This window comes from Mastacembelus armatus, chromosome 15, assembly GCF_900324485.2.
Source record: "Mastacembelus armatus chromosome 15, fMasArm1.2, whole genome shotgun sequence".
NCBI lineage: Eukaryota > Metazoa > Chordata > Actinopteri > Synbranchiformes > Mastacembelidae > Mastacembelus > Mastacembelus armatus.
The window spans coordinates 9,526,429-9,539,976 of NC_046647.1; the positions used below are offsets into that span (position 1 = coordinate 9,526,429).

At 40.2% G+C, this 13,548-nt stretch overlaps 1 protein-coding gene across 2 annotated transcripts in view; it reads left to right on the forward strand.

Moving 5' to 3' along the window:
* The window catches only part of macrod2 (mono-ADP ribosylhydrolase 2), a 370,378-nt gene that overhangs the window by 105,886 nt on the left and 250,944 nt on the right, over nucleotides 1–13,548 (forward strand). For both annotated transcript variants that reach the window (XM_026308573.2, XM_026308574.2), the window contains exon 4: nucleotides 3,162–3,191. In XM_026308573.2, the coding sequence (XP_026164358.1) occupies nucleotides 3,162–3,191 (30 nt within the window). The remainder of the gene's footprint in view (nucleotides 1–3,161; nucleotides 3,192–13,548) is intronic.

Genomic DNA, 13,548 nt, shown 5'->3' on the forward strand with positions numbered 1-13,548 from the left:
AAAAACCCATTAAATATACATTCAAAGAGACAACTTCACATGTAGGTGCTCAGCCATTGTACAAGGAACCGATGATGGTCTTCTGATAATACTAATTGTTGGCTCTCCCACTGCTTCCCTAAAGGCAGAAATGTGTTGATCCACCACAAGATAGGCAGAGTGTGAGCCCAGGGCAGGCACAAACAGCAAGGAGAGCTAGTTTATAATTAATACACACACAATAAAATATGCATTATGGAGTGGATGTGGCCAAATATGGATTTCTGTTTTGATTTTCACTCAGGATAATTGAAGCACTTTTCAGGCAAGTCATACTGAAGCTCACCGCCTTTGGTGCCAAGAGTATAGGGTTGCTGCTGTAGGTCAGCTTCTCTAGCAGCTGTTTCTTATTTGTCTCATGCTTGAGGATGGATTGTCAAAACAAGTCCCATCCATTTTGTGATTTTAATGTTTCCCTTGATATGTGTCACTATGGGCTGAGCTCACAGACTCTGTTTGTGTGCACTGAGCAGCACCATGCGCCTTAAGATAAACTGATAAACTGTGTTTTATGGCATTCTGATCATTAAATGAAAAAATGTGAGGGGAGATGAAATGAAAAGGCATAAAGCAGCATTTTTACCCTCCTCTACTTCCATATTTATCAGCCCCCCCCATGGAGAGATGGGATGACTGTCACATGCTCTTCATTTCCCAGTAGGCTATTGCCGTGATCACACCAAGTCACATGTGGTTAGACTGCATCTAACATCTCAACCCCCAGACTACCCCATTCACTACAACCATCTCCCTACCACACACACATGCTCACACACGGGAGAGTTGTGTCAGACTGATTAGCAACCACATCTCCAGTCTCTGATTAGGTGTGGAGTAAATGAAGCGCCCCCCTCAGGTATGCATTTCCATAATGTCAGGTAATTAAACCCCAGTGTTTTAATAGCTCAGGAATAGGAAGACTCCCCAGGAGACTAGACAGTGATGATAGACTTTGCTGAAAACTAGCATACTTTTATCTTGCTTTGAGCTCTCACTGAAACTATTACTTTTATTCCACTGAAAGTAGATAAATGCAAACGAGCTTAATAGATTTGTGTCATAAGAAAATTGTCTTGCATTTCTTATACCGCACATTTCTAAGCATTTACTTTAAAGTGCCAGGCAGCTCTGGTAATAAATCCTTAAATATTTCACTACATTTTTCCATGCTTTTTAAAAGATGTTTTGGAAATGAGGCACATTTGAGTTGTGTGCTTGCTGTTGATAGCTGACAGATCTCAGAGCTAAACAAAGGCTGGGACAGCACGAGCGTCTTTTTCATCACAGAACAACCTGGAGAGGTGCTATTGTAAACATGACAGTACATTGTCAGTACATCCCTGTTTGCGTTGCTGTTTTTGTCTGTGTATGTTATGCTTATACTGTATGTGCGCACACACACACACACAAAGCCCTTTGATGAAACAAATTCTGCAGTGGGAGAGTTTTCTTTGTCTCTCTGCCCACTCGTATGTGGTGCTTAAACGAGAACAATGCAAAGCCATAATGGTGCCACAGAGAGGTGTGGAAATTGAATGAACTCCAGAAGTCCCCTTGTACCTGTAAGCAGGCCTGAAAAAAAAAAAAAACATCCTCAGAACTGTACTGTGGAGAGCTGTAGATTGGAGAGCTGACCCTGATACCACGTTCATTATCTTTTGCTGGCGCACTAAAATGTTTTTGAAAAATAATATGCTTTTAATGGGATAGTGTTCACTGCTAATGATAGCCAATGTTGTAGCCAGAACTAAAGATCATTAAAGGCATGTTGCAGTGTACGGTGTGATTCTTCTAATGTCTGCTGTATGAACTGCACTTCAAACACACAGACTACCTACTTTGAGCAACACTCAAAATAACAGATGTGCTTTAAATCCTCTCTAATCTTTCCCGTCGTGTGTTATGGATACCTCCAAATGGCAGAGCAAAATGATAATAGATTCATTTTTAATTGTGTGCTTTCCACTTAGATGACTCTCAGATATTGTCTTCTATTGAACCAGGAGACTACTGTTAGTGTTGGAGATTCACATGAACAACAAAGGACTAGGTCATGTTATGGCTGTTTTTGAACCAAAATGTCTTAAAGGTGACAGAAGGATAACAGTGAGCTTGGCTCTGCTGGTGTTCTACATATGTCACATCACATGTGACAGTGAAGATCACGAACTCTGTGCTGAAAAGCTCCTCTCAGCTCATGTCCAGAGATTGGTGATGTTTTCTGTAAAGAAGCATGGGGACCCGACAAAGCCATGGTGAAATCTGGATTTCCCTGTTCTGTAGGGGTATATACAGCTGTCTGAAACTACAGACTATTGTTAATTGCTTTTAATGAACCACATATTTTATTGAGCATAACACTTTGTCATCTTGCCAGGGAAGAAATCTGCCAAGGAGTGTATATACTGAAATTAGCTGCTGACAGAATTGCATGTTTGGTGCCAACTTGCAAATTCAATATTAAAAGAAAAACACTGCCACACACAATGATCACTTTTATCTACTGGAGATGTGGTAAACAAGCTATTGGATGACATTCTTGTACTTTTGGATGACTGTAATGAGGCGGTAGAGAGGCTAACCCCCAAAATGCTAAAACTTGTGTTGCTAGACATAGATATTCAAATGTGTGATTACAGGTTTAACTGAGAAATTGATATTAAAATCTAACATAACTGCAAAATCCTTCAAGCCAATTTCCATCACTTCTTGGCACTTAATTACCAACACCATCTTCCTTTCTTCTGTGTACAACTCCCCTTACAGTTACTGCTATGACCACACAAATTAAACAGAGCAAGACAATAAAATAAACATTTGTGGTGTTCTTTTTAGTGCAGGAAACATAATGAATGTTTTCATGAATCAATGTGTTTTGCTCTTAGACTCAATGAAATTATGCAGTAGTAGCTGTTCATGAGATTATGTGCAATAAATGATAAATTATCTGGACAGGTTTAGATAGTTAAGCAGGTGTGTTAAAAAAAAAAAAAAAAATCACATCCTTTCAAACTAAAATGTCCAGGTATTTCTGACTCTATATGATTATATGATTTTTTTTTGTTTTTTTTTTTTTTGCTTATTTTCTGAAGTTTACTGACTCAATTTCTTTGTCTTTTCAGCAAACTCCAGTCTTCTGGGAGGAGGCGGAGGTAAGTGAACAGCTTTGTTTTTCATTATATCAGCTCATTGTTTGTTCCTGCGGTATTAAAGCAATAAAAGTTTCACCTACCAGATCTGGTGCAAATATATTCTTTTGTGGGTTCCTGGAAGATGTTAGTGTCTATTTCATTTCAAGTGTCTCCTTTAAATGTGGCTGAATGTTAGGGGCCAAAACATCAGAGTGTAATGCAGGGCAACCTTGCACCGTGCCACACTGAGAGATGGTCATTACTTTAGCGGTCTGCCGAAGAACATTATCATCAAAGCAACGGAGGAAAACCAATGCAGCCAACCGTGGTGTGGGAGTAATGGGTAGGGAACTCCAGTAGAATGCTACTGTCCAATCCCATCTTTGTTCTTTTCTGAAAATTTGACTTTTACAGTGACATGATTGAAATAATTATTATTCACCACAGAAAGATGAGTCCGGGGTATAACACACTCAGCTAGATGTGGTTAAATTTTAGTCTGAAGGGGAATTTTTGTTGATATGCGGAAACGTTAGAACAATGAAATGAGGTCACCCCTTATCAGTTTATCCATCTGTATTTTGTGCCACTTCAGTTGTACAGGGTGACACACATCATTAATACATACTGTGTAACAGCCTAACACTGTCTAGTCTATTTAGTGCACTTGTATAATTCCTATCTTCATTCAGTCTTAAGTGTGTTTTTTCTATTCATCGATCTAAAAAATAGATTACAATATAGGTGACTGCTTAAATTTCATCTGTCAAAAATCTCAAATGCCAAATAACAGTCATAGTCTGTAACTTATAAGGATTAATGCCCCTGGCATGAAATGAGTCATCAGGGGCGATGGACTGGCATAAAGCGACATCAAAGCCATAGGTAAATGCAGTGGCCATTAGGATGTAAACAGAGTTGTTGAAACCTTATTAACATTTGATCATGCAGCCTGGAGTGGTTCTCATCTTGTCGGATACATGGCTAGGGGTTTCAAACTTTCCAGCTGTTGTTGCAGAGCGCTGTGTCATCGCACTGTGAGTCAGTGACGCAAAGAGGCGCAAAACCATTGAAAGAACTTCTGTGATTGACGTCAGAGGTCATGAGCATGCCCCTCAGTAACTAAGCCAGGCCATATAAAGCAGGGTGTACTGTCCTCTTGGTTTGGTGTCTGTCTCTGCTGCAGTCAGTTTCTGTGTTGATTTGTCAAGAGAAACACAAGAAACAATGGTCTCTTCTTTTTTGTTTTTATTGTTGTTTGCAGCTTAGTTGATTGATTGTGGTTCTTCAGCTGATAATGGCTGTTAAGGTGTCATAAATTTCTCTGTTTCAGCAAAAACAAAGTCAAATTTGCAGCTGTCAACAGTGAATTGTGAGATACTGTGCATCAGTTAACAGACACGTTTTTGTGAGCAAAGCCTCCTTTTAATCTTTATCGACTTCCATTGATGCATATTGCTGCCAAGTTCTTGGCATATGATACAAGGTCAATTAATTCCAAAATGCTAAGACTATTATTCATGCTTGCATCTGATTTTGATTTAGTTTGTCTTATTTTATTTTATTTAGTCTTATAAGTACATTTATTTTAATTATATTTTAGTGATTTTATCTTTGGCAGTTTTAGACTAGTTTAAGATTTTATTAATTTCATTCTCCTGTAAGTTTTTTTCAGGCTGTTGTCACTATATTTATTGCGTACATTTACCATGGTTACAGGTTATCGTCTATCTATTTGTTCAAAGTGCGTTTAAAAATAAATGAAAAAAAATACTGATCTCCAGATTTTGTTTGAGAGGAGAAGCTAAATTGTTGGATTACATTAATACAGTTATATTTCTTTAGTGAATAGTCATTTGCCGACATTTATCCTAAAACTAGATAACCGACTGAAATTAATATTCCTAGTGAGAAGGACTGAAACTACAAGCAGCTGTGTAGTAGGCAGAGGTACCTACAGGACATTACTGAATGTGAGAGACTTCTTATTAACAATAGTGCTACAGGTCAAGCAGCTAAATCAACTTTTGAACAAGAGATATTTTGTTTGGCAGAGAAAACTCTTTTTAATTATAAAGAGCTACTGCTTGTGATTTCAGATGCATGCAGGTAGTCTGTGTTAAGATGGCAAATTAATTACAAGTCTGGGATATTTTATTATTTCTGTTATTTTTCACATGCTAAAGAATGTGGAGGTGATTTTCATCCAGAGAGAGAGATAACCGTTATCTACCACAGACCTGGAAATGTTATTTTTCCCCCAAAACAAAGCTCTACACCGTTTGTCTTTTATCTGCTCAGGGCCAAGAGGGCTTTTATCTTCCAGTGTCTTTATCACTGGAAGGTGGCTGCTAAACCTGCAAAACTGTTCTCTCTGTTCTCACCCCAGCCCTCCCTCTACCTCTATCTATGGTTTGGCATGTGAAGACCTCCTGCCTTGGTGGCAGCAAGGATCGATGTGAAGAGGAGATGTGCTCTCATACAGGGCTCTCCTTATCTCCCAGCTGTCTTCTCAGGGTTCTGCAGAGGGGCAGCTTCACAACAGGATGATCCATCATGCTGCCCTCATGCACCTGAGCCATGTTTAGTCCTCACAGCTCTGGAGGTGGGCCTCCCGCCAGTACATGAAACCTAGACTTTATGTATGGAAAGTTAGTTCACCACCTACACACTTTTGGAAGTTTTCTTGACTTTGCATGGCTTTGAGGAATTTTTGTTATTTCCCTTTATGTGTAGGTATATTTTGAGAAAAAGTTTCACCTCTCTGTATATCTTATCTTTAATAAGTGGTCACAACAAAGCAATCAGGACCTCTGTTGGTGATTGTTTCGTTGACTTTCAACCAGAGCAGTGTAAATAGGGTGGAAATAAGTGAAAATATAGCCCTGGGTAACAGTTGTCCCCTGCCCAAAACACATTATTTTATTCCTAGTGTTAGTTATGGAGACAAAAAATACACTACTAAAGATTTGTATGTCCTGATGCTCTATTAAATCCTTAGAAGTCACTAATGGGAATTCTCCCTGGGTTGTATGTCTTCAGTATTATGTACACAGTGGGGTTAACCAAAATAGCACGTTATCTGCGTTAGACATGTTGGTCTCGCTGGGATTTCATACATACATAAAGGGAAATAACAATGATCTCTGATAATAGGACTCTAAATGAGGCCTTTGTGAATAGAGGCTAATTATAAATGGTACCAGGTTGCTCGTGTGATGTGTGTCACAGCATGGCTAGATGCTGGCACAGTCCCAAAAGAACAGACCTAATGTAAACATTATGTTGTCTAACACTCCCTCGCCCCAGTTGTCTCTTATTCATGCACCTACTGACACACAAACACAAGCATGCAAGCGCACACACTGAACCATGTAACGACATCATGAAGCCCTATGCAGCCAGAGAGAGGGAGCTCCGCTTGCCTTTGATGTCTCCATCCAGGAGGGGAATTGGCTCATTAGCATTCTAACCAGAACCATTGCCCATTTAGCACTAGGCTTTAACAAGACCACCCAAACAAATTGTTCTTCTCAGGTTGGGCCTGCCTTCTCTGCTCCAGTCAAGCAGTGGGGTACATGCTCAGTTGTTTTGTGTGACCTGACTCGGGCTAATTTAACCACAGGCTCCTAAAGCTCACTGAACTCACAAGCCTTTGTCATTGCTTACATAACACAGGCTGTAGTGCTGTGTGCCCCCAGCTCTTCTCCTTCATAAGTTTCCTAAACAGTTGTGTGAGTCATAGCAAGTACCATCACATTCTAATATATGGAATTAATTATCCTTGCTGTGATTATGCCTGACTGTGGTGGTGCTCTTGTGGTTCTTTCTCATGCTCCGGCACTAAAGATGTCACTGGAAAGAGTCACAGTGACATGACAAGTCAATGCTTAGTGGCTCTGCTGGGAAAATAATATGCACACAAATGTCTGTAAATTCTAAATCTAATTAACAGGAGAGTGTAATGTCCTAGCTGTGACCTTTGGCTGAAATGTGAGAACTTGTGTTTGTAGTAAATTTATCTTCCTATAGAAACACATCGGTAATGCACCTTCAGCAGAGCTACACAGTAACTGCAAGACTTACTGCAAGAGAGTGCACCAGCATGCTTTGCACAAAAAAAAAAAAAAAAAAAAAAGTACCCATTTTCGGACCTGTTTGGATAATCTTTTATCAAGATTCTTAAGTGCTTCACCATGCTTATCTCTATCTCCATTCGTTATGCAAAGAGCTCTGTTTTCTTTTCCTGTCACCTCCAGCTGAACCATTATCCTCTGTCTGGGTCCTGCCCAAGGCTTGTTTATTGAGTAGATTAGAGGGGACTGGGGCATGGTGCTCTGTACAGGGGAAGGGGGAGGTCGCGAATGGTGTTGTGTGACGGTTTGGGGTTAGGTGGCCTTATGTCCATGTCACAGCATCTCAGTTCTCTAAAGCCCCAGAACTCCCCTATATGATTAATCACTAAAAGATGACGCATTATTCTCATAACTCACAGATTGCACACTATGCTTGACTGATGGTCCTCAGTTCACAGATGGTAGTAACAGCCATTAGCATAACTTATGATAGAGGTAGTGTGTTCCCCCATGGAATAGCCTAAATAATGTAAGATGATAAATTGAATGCAAAGATTCCCCAGACAGTGCAGCACTTTTGGGATTTACTTATCTTCTCATATTCAGTGGGCAGTTAGTTAAACTCTGATCTAGGCCCACCGCGTATTTGTACTGTAATGTTCTGTGAGCATTTTTAAGTGTGTTTGAGACAGTACTTAGATAAATGTATCTGTCCACCACATGTATCTGACCTGTTGTTAGGAAAAGATTCACAACAGTGCATTCTCTTTCTTTGCCTTATTCATTTAAAGAAAGTAAATACTCAGAGCACTTTAGTACATTTATGTGTATAACTGAATACAGTCTAATATCTCTAATTTATACATTTCTGACAATTTCCCCAATAAACTCAAACATTTGATATGAAGTGTTGTGCTGGATTGCATTCAATTGCACAAATGTGTCTAATAATGTGCTCTGTAAGTTTATTTAGCTCTCATTTTAGTAGCCTGTGTTAAGGACAGGTATTTGAATTCATACTCTTCATGCTTGCTTTTCTTAGCACCACCCAAATATGAGACTGCCCTGTTGCACTGGCTTTAGTCAGTCATATTCATTTAAATAATTAGAATAAAATTAATCTCATTTTACATTAGCTGAGAAGCCATATTGTTAATTGTAAATTTTGTAAATTTCACTTACTTAAAATTGTAAGACAAATTGAAATGACAAATGTAATGCACTTTGAAGTAATTTTAGACATTATCGCTATATTGTAAGCTACCACTCCTTTATTTATTTTTAAACGTGTAACCCAGTAGTGGGTGTGGCTAGTTGATATAATTATTGATTGTATCGAAAAAATGTATTGTATTTTATTTACAGGGAAACTATGATCTATAACCTCTGCATAGCAACCTCTTGCTTTTTTTAATTGGATGTTGGTGAAATGGCCATTACTGTATATATGGTTAAATAAAACAGTGAAATATCAGTCACTTGCAGTCAATTACCATGTGCAAAGTACTTTCATGCTGTCAGATCATTTCACCCAAGTAAAACAGAGATTATGTAAGTTAGAGGTCATTCGAGGGAAATTAGCAGGACAAGGTCATTGGGTGGACTGCAGTTTTCAGTACCCAAATAGTGATAGAAATTGCCTTTCGGTGTGAAAGCTCTCTCTACTGCTGTCTCTGTCTCCTTCCTGCTGCTACAGAACAGTCACCAGAAACAGCCTTCTGCACCCCCACTCTCAACCCCCATGCCGCCCCCACAGCCCCCTCCTCCCCAATCAGGAGTGATGGATGGACTAATTGATGCAGAATGATTGGGCCATTCATTTTATCCTACAACAGTGGGTTCCATATTTAGGATTAGATCTGCATTATAATGTGAAGGGAAGAGGAAATGGTCAGTGAATCAATAGATATAGGGTAAGGATATAGGGATATATAGGGATATATAGGGATATATAGGGATAGAGGGCAAGTATGAGGAAAAACAAAAAATAAACAAAAAAATACCAGATCAAAACGAGGGGCAGACAAAGACTATGAGCAGAGGTAACAGGATTGGTCAGTTGTGTAATGCTGAGCTTATGAGACATAAGAGAGTGTTTCAAGGGATTTATGGAGAGGTGTGTATCTGCCAACAAGAGTGAGAGAGCGGGGGGCATATAGCTGCCACGTGTCCCGGTGTCCCTCTCATAGCCTATGAATCATTCATCTCTGTCCCCATGTATAAATCAAGCTGCCAGCCGTCGCCTGCGGCAGTCATGTCATTAGCTAGTTGACGGCATCACTTGATCTCTGGCATTGCTGTGAGGGAAAGGGCCTAACTTTAAACAGCCCACATATTCGCATATCAAACTGTATGGAGTGTTCTGTGTCTGGTTGTGATGTAGTGAGCTTTGTTCACAAGGACCACACAGTCACATGCTTACTAAAATAAACGTGTCTGAAGAGAAATCTCTTTTCCATCGAACTGAGTTTTCTGGTATTCACTCGAGAGTGTGTGTGTAATACAGAGCTTTCAGAAAATGACTGTATAACAGCGCATTGTATTTTAGCTTATTGAGTGTACTTGACTACTAAATTTTTCTTTTTCAACACTGACTTGAATTAGGGATAATGCATATTACAAGTGCTTGTACTTTTTGAGAACGTAACATGACTACAAGATTTTTATTGAGAAGGTAAATGTTTATTTTTTTTCCATGTTGTAGGCCTAGTATTTAAATGTGCATGTTTCAGCCTTGCATAGCTTGTAGTGATTTTACAAATCTAACACTGCAGGGAAAATGGGATTGAATCTCTGTGATGGAGAACTGAACCAGAGATTTTCACCACCCTACCCTGCTGTTTTCAGTATAGTTTTCAGACTGACAAGTGTTTCACTGCCTTTTGCCACTGAGGGGTCGTTTGAGGTGGAAGATTTCACTCCTCTCTTCCATCACATATTGAACCAGGGGACTGAGGTTTACCTTATCAGTTTGAAATTCTAGTTCTTCCAGCTGCAGCTCAAAACCTTGGGCCAATAGCCAAGTTTGAAAGCTGCCGAGCCTGCTGTGGCATTTTGGTTTATAGTCTTGGTAAAGCAGTGTTAAAACAATTGCATGAGAAATTATTATTCTTTTGAAAGTTCTGCTGTGTACATTTTTGCATGCATTGTGCTTTTGCACATTTCAGTTTGCAAGGGAACAATAAAAACAAGCATACAGTAAGCCTACTTGACTTCCCAGTCATTTAGTTGAAAATAAATATGTGATATTATAGTCAGGGCCTCGCCTTCCCTCAGGGTTGCTGCTGTAAACATATTGCAGCTGCTTGTTTTTCTTTGTGTTTGACCTCTACAGCATCTCTCTCCCCCTCTCTCTGTTTTGTACTCTCTCTCCCACACTCACTAAATGGAAGCAAAGGTGCCCTTTGACTTCAATCAGGAAAGAGGAAGAGTGATATTCTGCAATCCCAGAGCATATTTTGTCCCTTATTTGTGTTTTATCTACTCAATAATTCACTTGCTTTTTTTCATGACAGTAAGTTCCTAACCAGTTTAAGGATTGTCTCCCCTCACTTTGCAGCCTAGTGAGAACCACCACAGTGCTTCAGAATTGGCCAAAAAGTATCAGTTTAGTTCTTTTTCACTTTGCATCACAGACAAGCCCCCCACTTCAAACCTCCCTCTGTGCACCAGCATTTCTGGTTCAGTTGTTGAGATTTTAGACAACTCAAAGCATTACCAACCCCAGTGTCAAAGCACATTTGTGTCCTGCTCAGGCTTTATTGTGGCTGTTTGGGGGTAGATTGTGCACTTGTTCTGTCCATTTCCTTTGCATGCATGTGTCTGTGTGCATTACGTATATGTATGTGTGTGACTGCATGTTTGCATGCCCGTGTTTGTCTATATGACGGCATGTCTGTCTGAATTTAAAAGTGTGTGTGTGGTGGGGTGTGAGTAATTCTTATTTTGGGATAACTGGATGCTGAGCTGTCTTGTCAGTTGACTCAGTGGTCAGTTTTGGTCCCCAGCCCGCAGCAAAACAGGATAGAGTGATGAGATCTGACAGACAGGGAGGGACAGCTCTTAGCAGGGCACTACCCAATCCCAAAGTCCCACCAATCATAACAAAGCTACTACAAGGACATCAGGAGAGGCGTAGACACATGCTCACAAATAATTTTCAAAAGGTTTACACGGATTGCATGAAGGTGGAAATATCTGTTAGGATGACAGTACAATTCCAATAACAGGACAGGTGGGACAAAGTGTAGACAGAAATACAAATTTCAATTTCCTATTTCCACAAACAGATTCTGGTTTTGCTTTTCTTTGAAGTTTAAGCAGCATTTAATCACTTAGCACAAAGGTTTCCTCTATACCATACCCTTTATATTCAACCTCATGGAAAGTAATTGAGGAAATAGTGGACATCAATGGAAGAAATTTGCAGGACATTACCATTAAGCAAACCCATTAAATCAATAAACAGCCACCAGGCCAGGCGAAATAACCTTGTTCTAGCAGCAGTTTAGTTTGGGCAGACAATTAGTTTTACTGTTTTTTAATATGAATACAGCATGCTGCACAAACACAATTATTGTTTTATTAAATTAACTGCTAGTGTTTTTTAGTGTACAAGTGCTCTGCTATATGTTTGCTGAGCCTGGTATGTATTGTTTCAGTATGGCATTTTCTCTTTTGGTTTTCTGATGTAGTTTTGAAAATTAGACCCTGCGTAATTGGTGGGAGCGAAGCTACGCTGATTAACACTAATAGGTGAGCTAGCACATATTTGTTTAATTACTGCAGTTATTAAACCACTGAGCTCCATCCCGAGATGTAAACATACTATTGTATGTACCATTTTGGTGAATTAACTGTATCTGACTCATAGACTTTGACTCTATAAACACACAGAACGCTGATTGTTCTCAAGTAATATATAAAGTAACATTGGGATGCTGTATATTGTAGATCTGAGGCTTGAGTATGTGACAGTGCACTGATAATAATGGGCCTTTGAAGTAGCAGCGGGCATAGAGGAAGAAGCATATTCATGTGAACTGGTTGGTGGCTGATTCATGGCATGTCTTTGACACTTTCTGTGCAGTGGCTGACCTGCTAAGGTGGCCTTTTACCAGCTAGTAACTAACTGTCAAGCTTTCTGCATCGCTCATGGGGCAGCCTAGTTAGCTGTGTCTGACAGGCCGAGTGAGGTTTCAGCCCAAGGAGGGCAGAGTGAGCTCCAGAGAAAAGCTGTCATCTTTTTGTCAAACCACAGGAAAGAGGAGGAGTTTCTGTCTCCCTCACCCTCTATCTAGCTTTCTGTCTGCGTCAGCCTGTTCCCCTGGTGAAGATCCTCACTTTCCTACTGGCTGTTAGGCTCTTCTCAGCCTGGTTGTGCAGAATAAACAGGCGAGCATCAGAGGATGAAACACAAAGTGTCCCCAAGGAGCTGGGCCTGTCGTGCCATTAACCCCCTCACTGTTCCTTCCTGAGGGCCACAGCAAGCATCCTAGTATGCTAGCTGAGAGTGACACCAGGACAGCCAGTTGGACCGAGGTGAAACACACTTTGTGTGTCCTTCCTGAGGGAGAGATGAGCGTTTATACCGCAGGGATGATGCCCACCACTCCACCTAATCCTCTTTTCCCAGACACTTCATTATCACCCGCACACTGCATATACAGTCTGAGTGTACAGACAGATCTCTGAGGAGAGCCACAGAATCTTACAGAAAAGTGGAAACGAAGGAATACTGAAGGAGAAAAATGGTGTATGAATATCAGTTAAACGTGTCGTGTGTAGAAACCTGTGTTTTCTGAATGCAAATCTTTAAGTGAGGTTTCAGATGTAGGAATGGAGGTTTTGCTTTACACAAACCAGTTAATACTGGTGTATACATTCCTTTATGTGTGGACATGTGTAGAAGTGTCTGCTGGGAAGATTAATTTCTGAGTGGAAGAGTGCAACAAAGCTGTTTGAGCCCACTGAAACATGTTGGCTCTCTACTGTGAGACTCACATTAGCACATGCCATAATTGATGGAGGAGCATACTTAGCAGTAATAATAGGCATTATAGGGGGTGGTATCAAGACAATATTTTCAGAAAGCTCTAATTAAGCATTTTTCTGTGGCTTTGGTGTAGCTCTGACTGTCCAGTATCATGAGGAATGCTTTCTAAGCTTCTGATAAACACACTGCTTGCCAATCAGTTTGTTCTGGGCCTCCCATGTGCAGGGAAAATAAACAAGTTCATCAAACAGTGAGAGACACAGCTCTTCTCCACTGACTCCAGTGCTAGTCCTGATGAAACAGCAAT